At 43.3% G+C, this 20,534-nt stretch overlaps 1 protein-coding gene across 1 annotated transcript in view; it reads right to left on the bottom strand.

Moving 5' to 3' along the window:
* LOC115309812 (4-coumarate--CoA ligase 5-like) overlaps positions 1-17,845 on the bottom strand; it is a 49,218-nt gene extending 31,373 nt beyond the window's left edge. Inside the window, exons 1-8 of the mRNA XM_040211499.1 lie at positions 17,821-17,845; positions 17,614-17,666; positions 16,503-16,705; positions 12,424-12,592; positions 11,538-11,810; positions 6,307-6,451; positions 2,709-2,973; positions 2,129-2,144 (exon numbers count right to left, since the gene is read on the bottom strand). Coding sequence (XP_040067433.1) covers positions 2,129-2,144; positions 2,709-2,973; positions 6,307-6,451; positions 11,538-11,810; positions 12,424-12,592; positions 16,503-16,705; positions 17,614-17,666; positions 17,821-17,845 — 1,149 coding nt within the window. The remainder of the gene's footprint in view (positions 1-2,128; positions 2,145-2,708; positions 2,974-6,306; positions 6,452-11,537; positions 11,811-12,423; positions 12,593-16,502; positions 16,706-17,613; positions 17,667-17,820) is intronic.
* Positions 17,846-20,534: the final 2,689 nt, after the last annotated feature.

Below are 20,534 nucleotides of genomic sequence, written 5' to 3'. Positions count from 1 at the left end.
TATGCACTAGTTTTGAGTTTTAAGCCTCTAAATATGCTAAAAAAGAGCAAATGCTGATGGTGAGTTAATGGGTTATAGCTGTATATTTTATTCCTTATTATAAGACTCTAATGGACGCTTCTTAGATAATCACATAAACGATATTGATGTTGTTAGGCGTATAATAACAAGTTTGCAATTCCAAACGACTAAGCACTCTATAAAATTGACACCGCCAAAAGCGGGTTTGCAGACGATTTCCGCCGGTGCCATGATTGGAAAGGCCTCAAGCCTAAACCCTATGTGCTACATAATCTATACTATGTTAGAAATGTCACAGTTTTATATTGTATAACATTAGAGTAAAATGCGCGTTCTATTGGAAGCTTAGATTCTTAAATGCGACATTTTTTTTTATATTTTTAGTGCGAAATTCATGTAGATAACACAACATAAATATATATATTTTTTTATTTTTGTCACTATTTTTTACGTTTTCATTTTACTCTGCAAACAACTGGTTGTTTGTTTTTAAACATTAAACATGTTTTTTATCCCGTGTGCTGAAATTGAACAAAAAGTGAAAACCTTCTCTGTTTTACAATTTATTTCTCAATACTCGTATATGATCAAGAGACAGACTTTGCATAATTTGGAAGGCAATGAAAGATTTGACACGTGGTATTATTTTGAAAGCGATACTAAACATAGTCGACTAAAAAAATCCGCAGTTTAGGTCACAGTTCGCGAAGGCAACTTTGGGGATTTTTAAAAAGATTGAGGCGACGAATAATAAATAGCAGTTGGAATGTAGTTTTACCTACTTAAATATATAAAAAAAAAAAGAAACAAAAACAAAAACAAACAGAAGCTCTCTTTTAAATACTTTTGAGATTGAGAGCGATTCAATTACACCACACACGATAATCGTCAACAGAACCCGTAAACATACCATCGGCATTTTCTCTTTTTTTAGCATATTTAGAGGCTTAAAACCTCAAAACTAAAGCACATACCTCTAACGGAATGTATTCTGGCTAGAAAAAGGGTATGAAGAGAACGTGACGCAAGAAAATAAATAATAAGAGTTTTTCTTTTTTTTTTTGCGCGTGCTGAAATTGAACAAAAAGTCTCTTATAATTTATTTCTCAGTATTCGTATATGATTAAGACAAAAACTTTGCATAATGGGGAAGGCAGTGAAAGGATCCACACGTGATAAAAGTTTAAAAACAATACTAAACATAGTCGACTCAAAAAAAAAAGAAATCCACAGTTTAGGTTAAGGTTGTTCACGGAGGTATATTTGGAGATTTTTTTTTTAAGATTGGGGAGACGAATAATAAATACTAGTCACAATGTAGTTTTACCTACTTGCATACTTATTACAATAAAACAATACGGAAGCTCTCTTTTGAATACTTTCAGATTGAGAGTGATTCAAATACACCACACACGACAATCGTCAAAACCTAGTCGTTCTTTCCTGCTTCTTTCAGATTTTTTTTTCAGAAACTGAACATGCCAGGACATTAAAATAAAAGGATCGTTCTTCTTGGAACATGCGACACAAGCTATAAAAAATTTAAGCAAAAAAAAAAAATGCGACTGCACCTCGGTGGCTGAATCCAAGTGAAACCGCCCATATATATACAGGGAGATTTAAATTTACAAATTCCTTTTAAAAAAGCCGTGAAAGCTACACTAAAGCGGTTTGTGCAGGTGGGTTATACGGTCAGGCGGACATTATGTGGCCGGCTAATTTTGGTGATAAGTCGGCTAATCAATTAAGACATGTTAATTAACTTTTTAGTTAGTGAAAATAGACGTATGGTGTCAATTAGAAGCTTCCTGAGCGTCATCGAAAATCACCACATCAACTCTTTTTAGAAGGCATAACGCCGGAACAGCATTTTACGGCGTTCTGTCAAAACGCTTCATTGGGACGCGTTTCTAGATTTTGGTTTCTTATCGGAGCGCATCTTTGCGCCCGTGCTCCTGCTTCCCGGTGGTCTCAGCGCGAAGCCACCCCCTCGGCTCCATCGTAGAATGGAGGGAAGTAGGACGCACGTGTGTTGTGCGTCTCAGTCAGTGTGGAACAGGACCGCGAGCGCGAGATGCGCTCCGATAAGAAACCAAAATCTAGAAACGCGTCCAAATGAAGTGCTTTTACAGAACGCCATAAAATGCTGCCCCAACATTATATCCTTCTCAAAAAAGTTGATCTAGTGGTTGCTGATGACGCTCAGTAAGATTCTAATTGAATTCATATGTCGAATTTACTAATTAAAAAATTAATTAACAAGTTTTAATTAATAAGCCGACTTATCGGAAAGATTAGCCACCACATATTGTCCCCCTGGCCGTGTACCCCAGCTGCACAAACCGCTTAAGTGTAACTTTCATGGCTTTTCTTAAACAAACCTGTTAAGCTTAAAGAAACCATCCTGTATATAGTTTTCGCATATAATTCGAGCAGCGCTTTGATTTAAGCGTCAAACGTAAAACTATGTCGTTCTATTTGCAGTCTTCCAGCGTGAGAGTTTTTTTTTTAATTTTTACTGAAGATATAACATATTCAATCAATTTGTGTTTATGATAATCTAATCTATTATTTGTCAGCCTCCATGTCCAATTAGCTCAAGATAACGCTTCCTCTAGGATACAAATGCGTATTATTCTAAATAAATATTTATTGGGTGGGTCGGCTACACGAAGAAAATCAACTACCTACCCGCTACAAGTTCTTTCAGTTCTTGTTCCAGACTTTCTAGGCATTCTTCCTGGGTTTCCTTGACAACGACACAAGCGACCGGAGCCTGCCCGTACTTCGAACTGGGTATGCCGACCACAGCGGCTTCCAGGACCGCCTCGTGCGAGGTCAAGATTTCTTCCAACTCGGCAGAAGTTACAATGTTCCCCATACATTTTATCATCTGCTTGATGCGATCTACGAAGTACATCTGTCCATCATTGTCATAGTACCCAAGATCCCCTGGAAAGAAGTGCATATGTCGCGACACTTATTTGAAGCACAATAATTGCTTTGGTTCACGCGAGACACATCAGAAACGTAATCACCAGTTTCAATGCAGAGACTTCTTCAAATATAATTTTGTTCCTCGCTCTGCCCTACAATGGAATTGTTTGCATTGTAGCGGTGGAGGACTTCCTGTTTCAAAATATGTTTCTAACACTTTTTTATTGTATTTTATTGTTTTCAATTACGTATTACTATCTATGATTTTAACAGATATCTTCTTGAAATATTAAGCGTCTGCTTTGTCTACTTTGTATTCCTGTATATATCCAGCTTTGATGTTTGGTACTCCTACACGCATTGACACAAAAACAGTCGGCCTGCAGCCTTCTTCAAATAACAAAATCAAAATAGAAATTAACTTTATTTTCTTTAACAAATTAACAATGTTGAAGAACTTTGCTTGCTTTATTCGAAGTTTATTGTGCAAATTAAAAAAAAACACGAATTGATTGGATTATTACTGATATTATTTTTTCCCTTTAGAGTTTGGCCACTGCCGAAATAATATTGCTGGAAAGGTGGCAATGTTTCCTCTCAGGCATTTAATCCAAAATGATCTTTCCTCGACCGTTTCTTTACAGGTTAATATTCGAACATTTTACATGTGACCTCAATTCTCCTGCAATCGGTCTGAGCACATCGAGTGCCAACGACGAAATTCCCGGGAGCGAAAATAAAATAGTCATGTTGTATCCTTACTCTACGATTTTTCTCTTTATCATCACTTGTCATGAAATGTTTCTCTCAACGTTTAAAGTTTCAACGCATTCTGTTTCCTGGAATTTGTGAGTTCTTATATATTTTATAAACATTTCTCAGACGTCCCTGTTTGTCATCTTCGACCCATATCTCTTCACTTGTTAAATTATTCAACATAACATATTAATTCAATAACAAATTTAATTTCCGAGTATATTTGCCTAAAAAACTCCGCGTCCTAGATGGGTTCAATTCTATGTAAGGAAATATGCTCCTGCCTAAACTTGAGGAAGAAAACGAGAAGGGACGGACAAACACAAATTTCCAACTGGCAACAATATTTAATGACACCAAGAGTTTGCTTATATACAGGCAAAGGGGGGGGGGTGAAAAAAGGGGTGGAAAGGAGGAGCGCTATGCCGTCAAGGGTACGTCGTCGCTGTCGGTAACGTCGGGGGAGAGAGCTCCGAACTAAGAAATGTTATCTCTTTCCCCGAAAGGGCAATGGAAGGGGAACCGATGTTGTCCTTGGATCGACTCATGGGGAAGGCTTTTTGGTTCTCCCGACCATACCTCGAGGGGTGACCCCATGAGGTATGGTCGAGGTATCAACGCCACTGGATCGACAAACGTCAGCACTGCACGTGCAGGCGCCAACAAGCCGGTATTGGTGCAAGAGAGTATCGTCTAGAATACGTCATCGGCACAGAATTTAAAAGGATCCGTACGGCGCGGCAGTGGCACACAGCAGCAGCGGCGGCACGCACGGCACGTTATTTATTCAAGACCTCGCTATCGTTGCAGGCGAAAAGTTCGTCATTCAAGCAGCACTCGTCGCCATCAACGCCACTGGATCGACGGACGTCAGCACTGCACGTGCAGGCGCCAACAAGCGCCAACAAGCGCCAACAAGCCGGGGATTGGTGCAAGAGAGCATCGGCAAGAATACGTCATCGGCACAGAGTTTAAAAGGATCCGTACGGCGCGGCAGTGGCACACACCAGCAGCGGCGGCACCCACGGCACGTTATCTATTGAAGACGTCGCTATCGTAGCAGGGTAGTTGAGTTTTGAACTTTTTTTTTCCGGTTCTCTTGTTGCGTGCCGCTGCTGCTGTTGCACGCCTTCGATTTTGCTAAGGCATGGAAAATGTCTGCCCGTCATGTACAGAACAAGTAAGAACAACGGAATTGAAGTTAGAATGCGCGGAGTGTGAATATGCCTATCATCTACCTTACTCTGGTGTCTCGGAAGCGACTTTTAATTTTAAAGGTAATGCTTGGAAAAAGTCGTGGCGGTGTCAAACATGCAAGACTGCAAAACCTTGAGGAAGTCAGTGAATGTAGGGGATGCACGCGAAGCGGGACTTTGGAGGCGGCTTTTGGATTGAGGCCCCTACATTCATAACATTTCGCATCGACTGAAATCAGTAACTCAGGGCTTCAACACCAACCTGGTTTTTTCGTGTAAGTTTAAATTGGCATCTATTTGCAAAAAGTCAACAGCCCCGGACCGGCGCCCCCTTGCCAAAAGAACCACAAAACCTGTTACGTTCCTTGCCACAAAGAGTGTGTTTACTCAATTCCTATGTCATGTGGTGCCCGATACATCGGCCAAACAAGGCGCTGCTTAAACGACCGCCTGAGAGAGCACGCGAATGAGGTTAAAAAAGCGGTCTCCAACGGTTCAGAGGTTATTCACCACCCGATTGCCAAACACGCATCGGAGTGTACTTCCTGCTCGGCCCTCCTTCCTTTCACTACAAGAATCGGGGGTAACCCCTCAAACTATGGTCGTGAAATTCTAGAATCCTTCGCCATGTGTCAATCCAAGGACAACATCAGTTCCCCTTCCATTGTCCTTTCGGGGAAAGAGATAAAATTTCTTAGTTCGGGGCTTTCTCCGCCAAAGTTCCCGACAGCGACGACGTACACTTGACGGCATAGCGCTCCTCCTTTCCACCCTTTTTTTCACCCTCCCCCTTTTCCCTGTATACAAGCAAACTATTGGTGTCATTAAATGTTGTTGCCAGTTGGAAGTTTGTGTTTGTCCGTCCCCTCTCGTTTTCTTCCTCAAGTTTAATTATCCATACCAACCCGCTCGTCCTGTCCTTATGATACTTCCATATACAGGCCCCTCCTGCCTCCGTGCAATAAAGTCTAGGGCGGTGTACTTCCTGTAGAATATCAATACACATACCCAAAGTACACTGCCCAAGTATTTTCTCCACCTGGGCAGGAGGTGCAGGCCAATGAATAGAGCATTTTATGCAGAACTCCGTTCGAACGGCAGATATGCTGCTGAATTATAAGGCCTCCTTGTAAATTTGTTGAGGAAAAATAGACGATTACTACATTTTGTATAGCGTCCAAGTCTATCAATATAGCACGAATTCTCACAAAAGTTTAAAAAATAGAATCAAATATCTGTAAGCGCACTACTCAAGTAATGTATGATTAAAGGAGGAGACTGATCCTACATATACTAGCCCTCGAAGCACACTCGCACGTGGGAGACGACTCGGAATGGGTTAGGCCCATTGGATAAATTTAAAATTGAGTATCCCAAAGAGCATCCTCAGTCTTACCCGTGCGAAACCATCCATCACTGCTCAGGACTTCTTGAGTGGCTTCCGGACGACCGTAGTAGCCCTTCATAAGAGTTCTGCTTTGAACCACGATCTCGCCTTTTTGATAGGGGCCAAGAGAATCTCCGCTGAAGAGGTCGAGGATCTAGGTAGTGATTTTGATTATACTGATTATTCGTTCAGGCGCCACATCATTAAATGTATAAACAAACTAAAAACGCAAAATACTCAAATATGTCTTTTTTTTTCTTTTTTTTTTAAATGTAGCTTCTATGCAGAGGATACGGTATGTGTTTCCAGTTTGATGCTTAACAATCCATTGCAGAAATATAGATGCTTTTTTAAAACATTATGGAAGAAAAAGATCGCCTTTACCAGATGCGCTGCTGAGGACCAGAAACGTAAGCTGTCATAATCCGGAAGAAAAATTGTTATATACTTTAGGTTAACCGGAATGTTTAGATAATTCCATAGTGGTTCACGTTTTACTATCGGGAGTCACTTCTAACTCGGATACAAGAAAGAAAATATCAAACCCCACATATTCATTTTTTTAGTTAGGTGCAAACAGACGAGTAAAAATATGAATTTTAAATGGAATTATATAATATTGGCTGCATAAAAGAACACCGCTTAGCTTGATACAAACTCTTATATTATTCTTGCCAAGGAGACGTATGGCACCATGCGACACCACCTTGTCAGTGCAGATCGCGGTTCGTCGTGGAAGGTGCAATACCTGACAAGATAAACAATTAACCTAATGGAAGAGCCACAGCCATTTCCTCTATCGTGTGTCGGTGAGCGTAAAAAAATGTTTTGAACATGATGAATTGTCGTCGGTCCTCATGGTAAAGGCCTGTTGTTCACTTCATCACCACAGCACACGGGTGCTGTTAGTCAGCGCTGGAAATAGAACTTATCTTGTTGACGCAGTGCTGACGGCGTACAATATTAAAGGTACATCACTCAGAATGGGCTGCATAAATACTAGTTTAAGTTCAAGTGAAGTCTGCAATGGCAAAATTTCTGATAGTGATAGAGCACTGCGATGTTGCCTAAACCGGCTTTAAGCCCTAACCAATCATTCGCTTTAATTTGAAGGGCCTCCAGTAATTACGTTTAATAAACTCTGAAATAATAAAACAATATTATTTTGGAAGTATGTCGATGGAACACGTGTTTCAGAAGATTATTTGGCAATACAAAAAACTTTGCGGTGCAATATTTATGCCGCGAGACGCGATTGAGTTGGAGGCAGCCGCGCTCTAGGCCCACCCATACTCGAAAGCTGCTATGCTAGCTATTCTTCGCTTCCCCGTAAGTTCGGATGCAGCCGACGCTAGGAGCTGATGGGATCCCGGATAGAGCCGACACTAGCAGCTGGTGGGACCAATCAGAGAGCCTCTCGAATGCCGCGCGTGCAAAAATGCAGGGCGGGGAAAACATGGAGGAAGGGGAGGGGCAAGGGGGTGATTTCCCAAACACCTGGCACGAACCCCCCCCTTTCCTCGTACATGAAATACTTGCATCTGTCCCTTATGATCATCAGTGTTCTGTACGGGTTATAAACGATCAACCAAACATTAAAAAAAGGGCCTAGTGACTTGCGCTTTTAACGCTGCATTATTGGTTCCGTTACATTGTAGCGTCGGCTACGTCTGGACCTAAGCTGAAACGAAGTGTAAACACCGCTTCTCAGCTCCCATTGGCTAGAGAGATTATTGACGCGTGAAAAGTGTTAAATCGTTTCTTCATGCCATTATAATTTGACATAGTTTTATGCCTAAAAACAAACGAGCTAGACAAAGTCCTTATTAGTTTCATATAATAACACGAGATTGCCAAGTTCGCTTTAATTTCAAACGGTAAAGAAAAAGAAAGAAAAAAAAAAAACACGACTGCCGCTATTTGCGGCAGGTCTGTCACATGCAGCGGATAGCTTAAAGGGGCAGTGCAACGATTTTCAGGCTTTGGTCAATTAACGGCGGAAATTAATCTGCGTCACCCATGGAACGAAAAACCGAAATCCGCATTTTCTTGCGAGCGCTAGTTCTTATTTAAAAAAAAAAAATGAAACAAATCGAAGGTCGAAGTGCCTCTCAACTCTCCACGCCGACTTTCGAGTGACGTCTCTGGGGGTTCACGTGGTTTCCCCTTGGGCCCTCTCTTCAGAGACCCCAGCCGCTTCCTCCGCGAGTGTCGACTTTTAAAGGATTAGACTCATTGAAGGTCGCGGCGAGTGATGGACACAAAGGACGGTTTGCCATGGGACTGACGGCGAGTGTAGCAGCGGAGGGGGACAGGGTTTTTTACTTCCGCGTATCCCCCAGAGACGCCGTCATTTTAGTTCCCGTAGCGGCCACCGGCGGCTGCAGATCGGCAAATAATTCGTTTTTTGCCTTTCGATTAGGTAGCAGAATAGCCGTTTTTTGGGGAAAGGTGACGCATTTTTGGTCACTTGAGCTTGTATAAACAATATAAAAAATGCAAACTGGCAATTCTCTCAACATTAAAACCGTTGCACTGCCCCTTTAAGGATCTCTCATCTTTGTTTTAGTGCGACTCGCATCGCCTTCACCGAAACGTTTGCAGGAAGTTCTCGGCGAAAGTGCACTGTAGGAAGCGACTGTCGCAAACACACGCCTTCGGAAGCGTTTCGCGCGTCCTTGTTTTTATAGTGGCACTAGCGTGAGCCTAGCGTCCTACGGGGGGCTCCCTTTAGAGGCGCTTGTAAGGTATTGGGCTATCTTCCGATAGGCGGAACAAGCATCACGCTCGCTCTTGTCGTCTGCTCGCTGCGCTATCGGGAAATGGCGCCACGCGTTATTAGTGTCGTTTGGATACCCAACATTTGAAAAAGGGAGGAGCGTAACCCATTGAGAGCCTTTGCAATATAATGGCGGAGGCCTCCTGCGCAGATGGATTGTAAGGAATCACGCGTTAATGGTCTTCGCTTCAGAATAACGCTACTTAAGCCATCTTGTTACTAAAACCATTGTTGCCAGTTATCCGAAGTTTTCGTTGAAAGAGGGGGCAACGCGTTGGCTCCACCCAAGTTAAAACGGTCCGCGAAAGAGTAAAACCAAACCGCTGAAAATTCCTAATTCCTTATCTCAAATCAGTTGGTCTGATCTTGGAACCGTTACAGTTGGCACTGATCAATATAAAAAAGAGCAGCACTCTTAGATGTTTAGGCTACTCTGAAAGTCAGAGACGGTCAACAAGTAGTTTCGGTTTTGGTTTCGCCGGGTTCCGCATCAGTCGTCTGCTGTTGCCTCCGCACCGTCACTTCTCACGTTTCTCACGTCGTCGTACACTGCGCCACATATACGTGGGATACTGTAAGTACCCTTTTCTTCTCGTCGGTGTATATCATACGGAGTGAATAACGAAACAATTACGATTTTGGTGGCACAAGGAGCGCGCAGAAAGGCCGCAGCGGCGAAGTCACTTGACCGGAGATCGACGTACGCCGAACGCCGTGCCCGTTAACTGTGTGCATCTGTTTGCAACCTCGAGAACAGCCACTGAGTCTAGTACTCCAGTTTTATACCACCCTTGCTTCGCCGATAGCTATTTTCAGGTTTTAATTGAGCCAGTTGCTACATACAGTTGGCAATCAGGTCAGTTAAACACACACAAAAACAAACACACGAGAGAACAGAGAAAAGAACTGGACTGAAGGAAAGGCCGAGAAAAAATCCGATAGGTGCAAACTTTGTAAAGCAAAAAGTGTTAGGGCTAAGAGATGTATGAATAAAGAAAAACCTGCACATTGAGCGATATGGGGACACCAACGCAGGTTTTGTGTTTTGATCATTCGCTTGGCCTATTGTCTCACAGCGACGTTGTAAGAGGTGCATGTTTGCGCTTGAACACATTCTTGTACAGCGAGTTTCGTCATGTAGCGCGTTGGCCTTATTGAAAATAGTGATTGGCGAAGCAAGGGTGCTGTAAAACTGAAGTACTGCTCTGAGTGGCTGTTCTCAAATTTGAATACAAATGCACGCAGCGAGCTGGTACCGCGTTCGGCATACGTCGATCTGCGTTTACATGACTTTTCCGTTGTGGCGCTTTTTCTCGCTCCCCGTACAAACAATATCGTAAATGTTTCGTTATCCGCAGTACCTGATATGTAGCAACGAGAAGGTAATGTTACTGCATCCAGCGTAAGTGTGGAGGAATCTACGGCGACGTGACCAATGGCGGTGCGGAGACAATAGCAGACGAGAGAGACACAACTCTACTAAATCGAAACTAAACTACTCTTTGACGGTCTCCGGCTCCCAGGGTGGACTTGAACTGCTAGGGGCTCCGTTATTTTGCACATTGCCCATTCCGCCTGCTATGTACCGTTAAATAAGATGGCGACGCCCACAAGACTACCGAAAATGCACATTCAATATGCTCTAAGCGTACCTTACGTAGTGGTGCTAGGCCGAAATATTCAATGACGGTAAATAAGGAAAAGGACAAAGGAAGGGCGATACATCTTTTGGTTATGTATTTGCTCGGCTCCGCTTCCCTCAATAAGAAAAAGATTAGATTAAAGCGTTTCTAGACTACCAAGTGTCTAGGACGAGTAGCTTTTGTGGCTACAGTGCATTACGCATTGCCGAACGCCCAGTGTCCGCAAAATGTAGCGCAACAAGTCGGGATCAGATATCAAAGTTCCATCTACCAGGTTCAAAAGTTCCACATAAAATTCAAATACTTTCAATAGGAAAATAGCTGCCACGCTGCCCTCGAATATTTGGATTCAGTAACGTCTTATGCGGAGATCAAACAATAATTTCTTATTAAATGTTTGAAGAAAAATTATGGCTTTAGCTTTTTAATGCGATAACGTTAAAATTTTATTATGACGAATTCTTTATTGATGGTTAACGCCAGTCAGGCGAATGCTAGGCTTTCCGCTATGGGTAATATTTTTCTTGCGATGTGACAAATATGTGTTTGTTGTGGCAGACGCCCTACACTTTTTTTTGTCCTTTGGTATCAATAGTGCGAAAATGTGCGCGCCCTTATATCCATGCACCACCACACAGTCAGAAGACTGTATGGTGGTGCATGGATATAAGGGCGCTCACATTTGTTACAAGAAACTAAGACGATTTACTACTAAAGGCTGTTGGCCTGACTGTTTGCTTAAAAAGGACAAACAAATTGCGTGATCAAAAAATGCTGAGGATATAGAAGTTCGAAATTGTTGTTTTTATCAGACATACTTTGACTTTGGTGCCAGCACAAGGAACGCCGACGTTGTCCATGCAGATTTTCCCGGGAGGAGTGCCGCTTACAATAGGAAACGTTTCAGTCAATCCGTAGAAAATTACCAACGAGTTCGCGCCAAAGAACTCGCATAGGTCTGCTCCTACAGATTCGGTGATCATCGTCCCTCCAACAATGATCTTCTTCAACCCCACTGCTGGATGGTTGTTCGTTCTCGCTTCGTTGACAATCTCCCGTAGCCTTTCAGAAGTGGAGAAAATCACGGATATCTGTGGAATAAGACGGGTATTTAAATATCACTTTATTTTGTAGGGATGCTGTGTATATATACGGGTGTTTGTTTTCTTGCTTCTGAACGCTGCCGGACATTTTAGAATGACCTAGCGCAGATACGTCGCTCCGACACAAACCAGGACCAAATGTTTTCTCCAGCAGGATGTTTCAATAAAATTTGAAAAAAAATATAAAGATATAAGTAGAGAGAATTTGATGAAATCAAGATGTTTTTGAGAAAACCTATAAGAATATTAGTTTTAGTATTGAAAGAGAGAATTTTCTATGGGTTATCGTTGCGAACATTGGTGGGGCTAGAAGTGCTTCATTGGATTACCCGTGGCAATCAAGTTTCGCGGGGAAGAAATGTATGTCATAATTTCTTTTTGGGTGGGGGCGGGGGAGGGGGGGGGGGTGGGGTTGGCGAGAGAGGATGGCATTGGAACTAATTCTGGCAGCATTCGCTCGTTAAGGCAATTGCGTTAATATTTGCTAACTTCTTTTCATCCATCTTCGAAGACAATACCGGTGTGAGTGCTCTTGAATTTCCGGTTACCGTTTCTTCCCCTTCTCAGCAGTGACAAATGTGCTTGACCTAGGTTGTCTTACTTGATGTGTAGAAAGAGTCTCCAAGAAATCTTTGCACGATAGGGAATGCTCCGTAATTATCACCGTTACTCCCAGGCACACGCAAATGGTGTCGACAACGAACCCAGAGGCGTGAGTGAAGGGATTCCAGGCAAGAATGATGTCATCTTCAGCAAAATGGCCTGAAGCCCTGTAACATGGCCCAATGAGAGCAAATCAAACTCTCAAAGAGGTACGCACGTTCAATAATTCCTGATTATTTAATCAAAACAATTACATTTTTAATATGTTGTCAAATAGAAATGAGGGACAGTGCCAGTTCCTAAGAAAAGTTCTAATTAAAATATGTGAAAGAATGCACTAGAAAACAAAAAAAATAGCATATGCCTGACAGTCCTATATTGCGACAGGCATCAGACAGCATTACGATTGTATCAACGACTAGGAGGACTCGGTCAATGCAGGCGATTCTTTGAAAAAATAAATACAGGCTTCACTCGCACAGCCTTGGTATTTTGCATGCCTAAATATCTTTCCTCCTTCGGTGAATAAAGGGCCGATTTGTCTCGGTCTGTTATATGGCTTCATCTTATGCTCATTCAACGGCCCTGTCTTGCGACAGGATGACCTAATTTGAAGTTTCAGGTTATCAAAAGACGGAGGAACCGTAAGTCGCGGTGCCCCGTTAGCCGACTTCGATGTGCATGCGATACTTTAATTGAACTACTAAAAACTATATTTGAGAATATCAGAGTCCAACATGCTTTTTGTAATAACATTCGTACTAGGAGTACGAATGTTATTACAAAAAAGCATGTTGGACTCTGATATTCTCAAATATAGTTTTAATATTCCGATTCCGATTGTGTATTCTGTTTGTGTATATTCCGATATTCCGATTGTGTATTGATACATGAGTGAACCGGTGTGCAAGTTGTAAGTTAGAAAGGCTGAATTGTTAAAAGTTGCGTGCATCATTATTCGCTCTACGGTTTAATGAACGATTCGAGTGTACCGTCGAATGTACCTTTTATAACCTACTGAAAATAACACCTCAGCCATGATGTGTTGTGGAACCTTCTCAACGCATTAAATCATTCAGCCCATCGAGCCACTGAGCCGTACAATCCCCTTCGGACTGTCAGACCTTCAAAACTCATTCAGCCCGTCAGAACATTCGGCCTTTCAGACCCCTCAGCACTTGAACACTTTTGACGGCCAAATAACTGTGAAGCACTCGCAAAACACACAGGTTAAACGTTATATGAAAGAGTGACGCATTACGCATGACGTCTTGCTCCTCGACTGGAAATGGCTATACGCACGACGCGGAGAGCTTATGCCATCTGGGTCTTTATTTTTGGAGGCGCTGTGGGGGACGGCACGTATATCACTGGGGCCCGTGTTGAGCCCCCCTCCCCCCCCCTCCCCCCCTCTTCATTTCCGCCGCTTGGCGCCTAGCCTGCCGATGGCTCATTAAAATTAATATTTACCCCACCTGGCCCGCTCGTACACGTCGCTCCGCGGCGCCCCGCCTTCGGCCGAATCCCCACTGTCCTCCATTGCACCTCCGGCAAGGGAGTCCCATGCCGAAGTTTCGTCGACATTTGCTCTGTATTGAGATAATTATTAAAACATAACGTTAATATCACCAATTGTTTGAGAAAAACATTATGCCCGTTGTCTTCCTAATTCGATCCTGGGTACGCTGAGTGTGAAGTGACCACTTTACCACAATATTAGGATACACCTTTAGCAATTCGTTTTGACAATTCGTTTTATACGACACAAGAAATTTTCCGCCCTGCGTATTGCCATTTCCGATTGACGTGCACGACCTCGTGCGTACAGACTTAATCTATTGGAACATTATTTCATGCATTCAGTTTTACATGCATGTTGTAACTCAAAGAGAAGATAAGTACCTATGTTTGCTCAAATCCGGAAGCAAGCAGCTGTACACGAAGGCGATCAGACCAAAAAGGGACTACCGAACTATTTTTTGTAAAAATATCTTTCAAGCTGCTGCTGGGTAAATTCCTGAGATGTGCGGTAGTTGTACTTATAAAACCGAACAGGTGCACCACATGGACACATAAACAATCTTAGTAGCACCTTTAGCGAAAATCATGCAGGAGCAAACAACATCCGCCGTAGTCCTAACGTCCGGACGCAGCGGATGCTACGAGCTATCTTAGCCAATCTCGTTCTGTGGACGTGGCTCGTGATGCGCTTTCCGCGTGTCGCTGTGCCCGCTTTCTAAGGTCACGTGACACTCACACGGTCTCCGATTGGCCCCGATGGCTCGTAACATCCGCTACGCTTAAACGTAGGATGAAACGGAGTATAGAAACGCTGAGCACAGTCACAGTTTCGTCTCCGGCGGCTTCCTCGCTTGCTGGATGCTTCAGAAGCCAGGCAGACGAGGAGGTGCAAAAACAGGCCTGGGTTGCCTTCATGATTCTCACGCCTAGCTGCTCTTGAAGATAGGTTTCACACATGGGACGGGAAGTTGCGCGTTTAGGTACGCTCGTTCACGGAAAAAAACAACAGGGCGGCCAACTTCAGAGGAATGCTGTATTTCGACTGACCGAAGAGGTGCTCGATCTGTCACAAAACCCCCCTCCGATTTTCCTCACGCACCATCTTTCACTTGTAAGTGACAACTATGCGAATACAGCAGTGATAGGGGCGGAAACTAGGAAAGCTGAAGTGGAGATGAGCGGCCTCTTTTCCACAACGGCGTTTCTCGTGCGCGCACTTTGCCTACACTCTGGTGCTACGCCAGGACCAGGATTGGAAAAAACGGCGGAAAGTATCCTAAATTTCAAAAATTCGTCGCGGCCGCCCGAAGCTCTGCAGCTTCTCCCACGCGGGCGGCGGACCAGAGAATCTCTTGCCCGCAGGGACATCGGTGACTGCGAACTCCCTTTAATAGGTCCATCGCACGGTTGCGGTTCTGACCGTTTGACAGCGTATGGCAGCGTTGCATTATGAAACGGCCATCAGCCGAGGGTCATCCCTGCTTCGTATGAGGCGTGGTATTGAGTTTAAGAAGCAGTTTTGTGCGCGACATGCGAGGCGAGGATGTATGTCCTGGTTGCTTGCGATCGCGGCGCGATCGCAAGCAACCAGGACATACGTCCTCGCCTCGCATGTATTTATTTATTGCCATGCATGCATATGCATGCATGGCATTAAATAAATACGACTTTTCAACTTAACTTAATAAATGACCAAGCGGCTTCCCCGACGCCTATATTCTGAAACGACAAGTGACATTCCGCAGAGACCCATTTGACGATTTTGATTAGGGCTGTGGTATGGTTTTGGACAGATCCAGCAAGCGTCTAAAAAATCCCAATTGTAGATCTCTCACACCCTTCAGGAATTCTCAAGGGGTGGGTCAGACCGCGTAAAAAACTTTGACGGGCATAAAAAGTCTCTCAATTTTTTAATGGCTACGTCAAAGCTTCTCACAAACCCTGGTGGGCCCCATCCACTGATTTTCAAAAGCAAAATGTCAATGCGGCAGCACAAACCATCTAACATTTCTTGATCTTATAAAATAAACATTGGGAGACGATCATGGGGCGTAATGTGTTCGGGAAGCTCCAGCTGTGCTACTTATTTCACAATATAGCATGACGATCGTCATATCGTCGCGAGATGTTTCCTCTAAATTTAACGGGAAATTGAATTTGTGGATAGGTCACATGACGTAAAGTTTTCTACTAAATTTAGCGGGGAACTTGAACTCGTGTGTCCCGTGATGTCAGGGCACATGACATCATTTTTTTCCACTAAATTTAGCATAGAACATTAATGTTTCTGCAGGTCCCGTTGCGTCAGGTCACGTGAAATCAATTCTCCCGCGAAATTGCGTGAAGAAACTGATTAGGTGCATAGTTGACGTGACGTCAATGATTTCGCTAAATTTAGCGAGAAAAACTGAATTGTTGCGTACGTCACGTTACGTAAATATTTGCGCTGAATTTATCGTGAAAAGTGTATTTGGTTACGCTCATTCCGCCCCAACACCGTGGGAAGAGCCCTTAACAGCTATCACTATAAAAACACTTGTTCAACAAACAACGTACATTAAAACATGGTAGGAGGAGACGTAAGCTTTGTGGGAGATTTGCACGTCTTTCGGGAGGCCCGTGGTTCCGGACGTGTACAGCATCACGACGACCTCCTCCGTGGTGTCAGCAGGCATGTGGGGCTTCAGACTAGCCTCCGAGTAGTCTTGGAACTCGAGGACGTCAATGAAACCGGGAACGCTTCCAACACAAAACAGCTCCTGCGAAGGGGGGATCGGTGGCAGACTGGGCTAGAGCACACAATCTCAGAGCAGGTGGAGTGAAAGCTCGCGCTGTTGAACCCAGGATTATGGGCTCAATCCCCACCCCTGCCCGTTTCGATCTGGATAAGCGTCGTAGCGGCGTGCGGCTGTGTATCACTACTGCGTGGTGCACGCTAAAGACCCCAGGCTAGGGGTTGCACTGCACTGGCTAGAGTTCTCGTCCACAGCTGGAAGACCCGTCGCCCGTTGAGGCGGAGCGAGTTCTAGGCTGTAGAAACATACACACAATCCGCCCAGCTCCTGAGAGGCCAAAAATATACCACTAGGTTGCCGGTCTGGTTCATGACTGCTGACTCTGCGATCATGAAACAATGTTATACAGATCCCTTCAGACAGACGAGCGGGTGTCAAATTGATGAATATTTTTTTTTTATGGCGAAGTATATTTTGTATTTTTTGCTACCATCCGGTGCCTAAAATTGTTATTCGTCTATGGACGAAGCCTGACACGTTTTGTACTGATTCACTTAAGTCCTGGTTTGTACATCACACAGAAAATAAAAATAAACCTTGAGGTTGACAAAAAGACTGAACGAACGATGTCTGTCATGCCCCGCAAAAGACTCAGGACCTTTTCAAGTGCAAGGAATATTGAGTTGCATAGAAATAATAAGGACGACTATATTCCTTCGTGTATGAACGGGAAAAAACGCTTCTCCATGTATCTAGAAGTTTTTTTTTATTATTTTAAATCGAGCTCAACTGCAGGGGTTCTAAAACAAATCAAAATATACTTTCATCCTGAAATTCACCGCAGTTCACAGCATCGCGTTAATGTTAACAACTTTACCGTGCTCATCAGCATAACTGCGAAGTTATGTCTGTCATATGTCGATCGCACTCACCTTAATGGTTGACGGCATGGTCATTTTGAGAAGATTTGGAGCTGTATCCTTGTCTGTAAGGATATAATCACATTCGCTATCTCGAATTGTGTATATTAGTTCCCCTGAAAAAAAAAGCCATACATCAAACAAATTTGGCTGGCATTAGGACTTTGCTTGCAATTACGAGCCCTTTTCATATCGTTCTGGTGACTAATTGACACTCACTTGCAACGTAGGAGGTCTTCGCCATAACAAGTGTCCCTCCAGCGAATACAACCGCCAGTCCTGCGGCTATATTATCGATGGTGTTTCGGAGTTGGGTGCATACCCTCGAGCCAGGCTTCAAGCCATGTTGTTGAAACCCAACAGCGTACCTTCGTATCTTCTTCAAGAGATCATTGGCGGTAAGTCTCTGCTGAGAATCAATCTGGAAAGAAGAATGCGGCATATGCTGGCTTTCGTGAAATAAAAGTTCTGCGGCACATGTTTGGACCTCAAACCATTCATGTCTACGTCGGTCTACTTAATATATCAAGTCATATTTGCACATTACACAGAGCACGCACAACTACCATTCGCTTCGCGGCGATTCTGCTTTCGAGCTTGATGTTCTCTGCGTGACTCGCTTTACCTTTGAGTGAACTCCTAATTTATGTTGTGCTTTTTTTTTTCATTGACATGCACTATTGCTCTCTTGTACACAACATTGGTTTTGAGACCTGGAGGTAGGAAGCTTCTGGGAGCGACATAACGCTACCAGAGGTGTAAGCGGGGAGGCTTTCCGTCTGTAGAGACAAGTCCCCAACAATATCAAGAACTAACAAAATCATAAGACGCCATTGGACGAAAATGACACCCTTGGGTATGTTGCCTTCCTCCGCCACCTTTACATTCTAATTCAGATGAAATTTTGTATCTTGGCTAGCTTGAGCCGGTATGTCGGCTCCTCTTCTCTCTACCTCGGTGTTGGCAGACTGCTTTTGCCCGTTGAGCTAACGGCACGAACTGTCAGCGTTAACTGAAGGGACAGTATCTAACTTTCGTCACATGCACGGTGTATGTGACTGGATTATGATTATTAGCGGAGTTTTATTGCATTCAATTTTTTTTATTTCTTTATTTCAATACCTTCAGGGCCCGGAGGGCATTACAAAAAAGTGTGGGTAAAAACAACAAGATAAACAAAAGGACACACAATAAAATACCGAGTGGCATAAATTTACTACTAGACGAAAAAAAAATAGTTGAGCCAGATATATTGTAAAATGAGAAAATATTTGATACAACTTTAAGTAAATCATGTTTACTCAGGATACGAGAATTCGGTTTCAATCAGAATACGTTCTAGGAATGAAGGAGTCAACGTATTCTAAGAGTTTTCGTAGAGGTAGGCCTTTGTTGAATTGAGGATTGTCGCTCCGCAAAATAAACGATGGGCTGAGAAAGTGTGAGTAATTCTGTGAAGCGATTGAAATATAAATTTTGAAAAAGAGGCCTACGCGTTATATATTTCGTCTAAGTTGAATAAGAGGTAGTGAGAGCGTGGTTTCCATTGACGACAAACTATACTTTCTTTCACCTTATAGCGAGACGCAGCCGACACTACGAGCTGAATAGGCCAGACAAGCAGAATCAGAAACGCGCCATCATGTTGTTCGTCAAGCTTTTGCATATGCAGCTCATCGTTGATTCAAGCATAAACAGAGCAGGCCCAGTGACTTGCGTTTTTGCCGCTGCTTGGTTGGTCTAATTACCTCGTAGCGTCGGCTGCGTCTTGATTTAATCTGAAACGAAGTAGATCCATGCGATGATAGAACAGAGTTGGGAAGGTAACAAATAAAAGGCGGTCACCGGGGTGTACACAAAGGACGGCATCAAATTAACTCGGGTAACGACTAACAAAGCCCACATTTCAGTACTACGGCAACGGTGATCTTTGTTATTCACAATTGTAACCACACCCAGTTCACGGCGATACTTCAGTGTATTTGGAAACGCGACAAATCTTTACACGTTCCATTTTTAAGTAACCCAATGGTCCCGGTGATTGAAGTGAGTCGAAAAATTCTCGAATTATTCTCAATTGAGACACCTACAATGTGTTCCTAGTTTTATGTGCACGAAAAAAGTGTCCGTTACATACTTACAGCAATTATCTTGGTTGACCATTTCATCAAGCATTCCTGGAGCATTTGGGAAGCATGACAGTCTCCGACGTCGAAGTCAGGAAATGGGGAGTGAATAACTCGTTCTCGAATGCAGGCTGCCATCCTAAGTTTGGTTTTTGTTGGCGTCAAAGACAGTATCCGGTACCTGGCGTCAAGGCTGTTACCTCTAATCGAGACGGAATCTTATTTTAAGTTTGTTGATGGCCCTTGCACTTTACTGCGACTTGTCTCTAGGCACAAATTTCGAACACCGATAAAACAAAAATAATGCTTTAAAAAAAAAAAAATACTTCAGCTGAGACAATCATATGCCGGCGAGAACGTTGGATATATTATTACGAAAATGGTGACACGCGATGCAGAGCGTAGCAACAAGAACACAGCTGCGATGGTTGTGGTTTTTTTTCACTCATAAACCCTGACTGGTTTAAGCCCACCTGTGGCTTTTGTGATCACTCCGAAAAGTCATTTTTTTCTCCGAGCTCGTATCTAATGTGTACTACACGCGCTGTGCTTGATCGTTAATAATGACTCGTATTGTGTAGTAAGGTACGTTGTTGGGCTAGTTGGTTCATCTTAGTAAAACATATAAAATAGCGCAACAGAAACAAGGACAAGAAGTAAACAGGACAGGCGCTAACTAACAATACTTCGGAACGGAAAACCCTCCTTATGCGTCTTCACATTAAAAAAAGCCTTTAAAGTAACGTTTTTCGAATCGCCGACAGCTTTTGCCAATTTTTGCAGCTCTAGGCTCTTACACAAAGAAAC

Source organism: Ixodes scapularis, unplaced genomic scaffold, assembly GCF_016920785.2.
Source record: "Ixodes scapularis isolate PalLabHiFi unplaced genomic scaffold, ASM1692078v2 PGA_scaffold2__306_contigs__length_199485367, whole genome shotgun sequence".
NCBI lineage: Eukaryota > Metazoa > Arthropoda > Arachnida > Ixodida > Ixodidae > Ixodes > Ixodes scapularis.
Note: the sequence above shows the minus strand (reverse complement) of the source record. Positions and strands in the feature narration are given on the sequence as shown.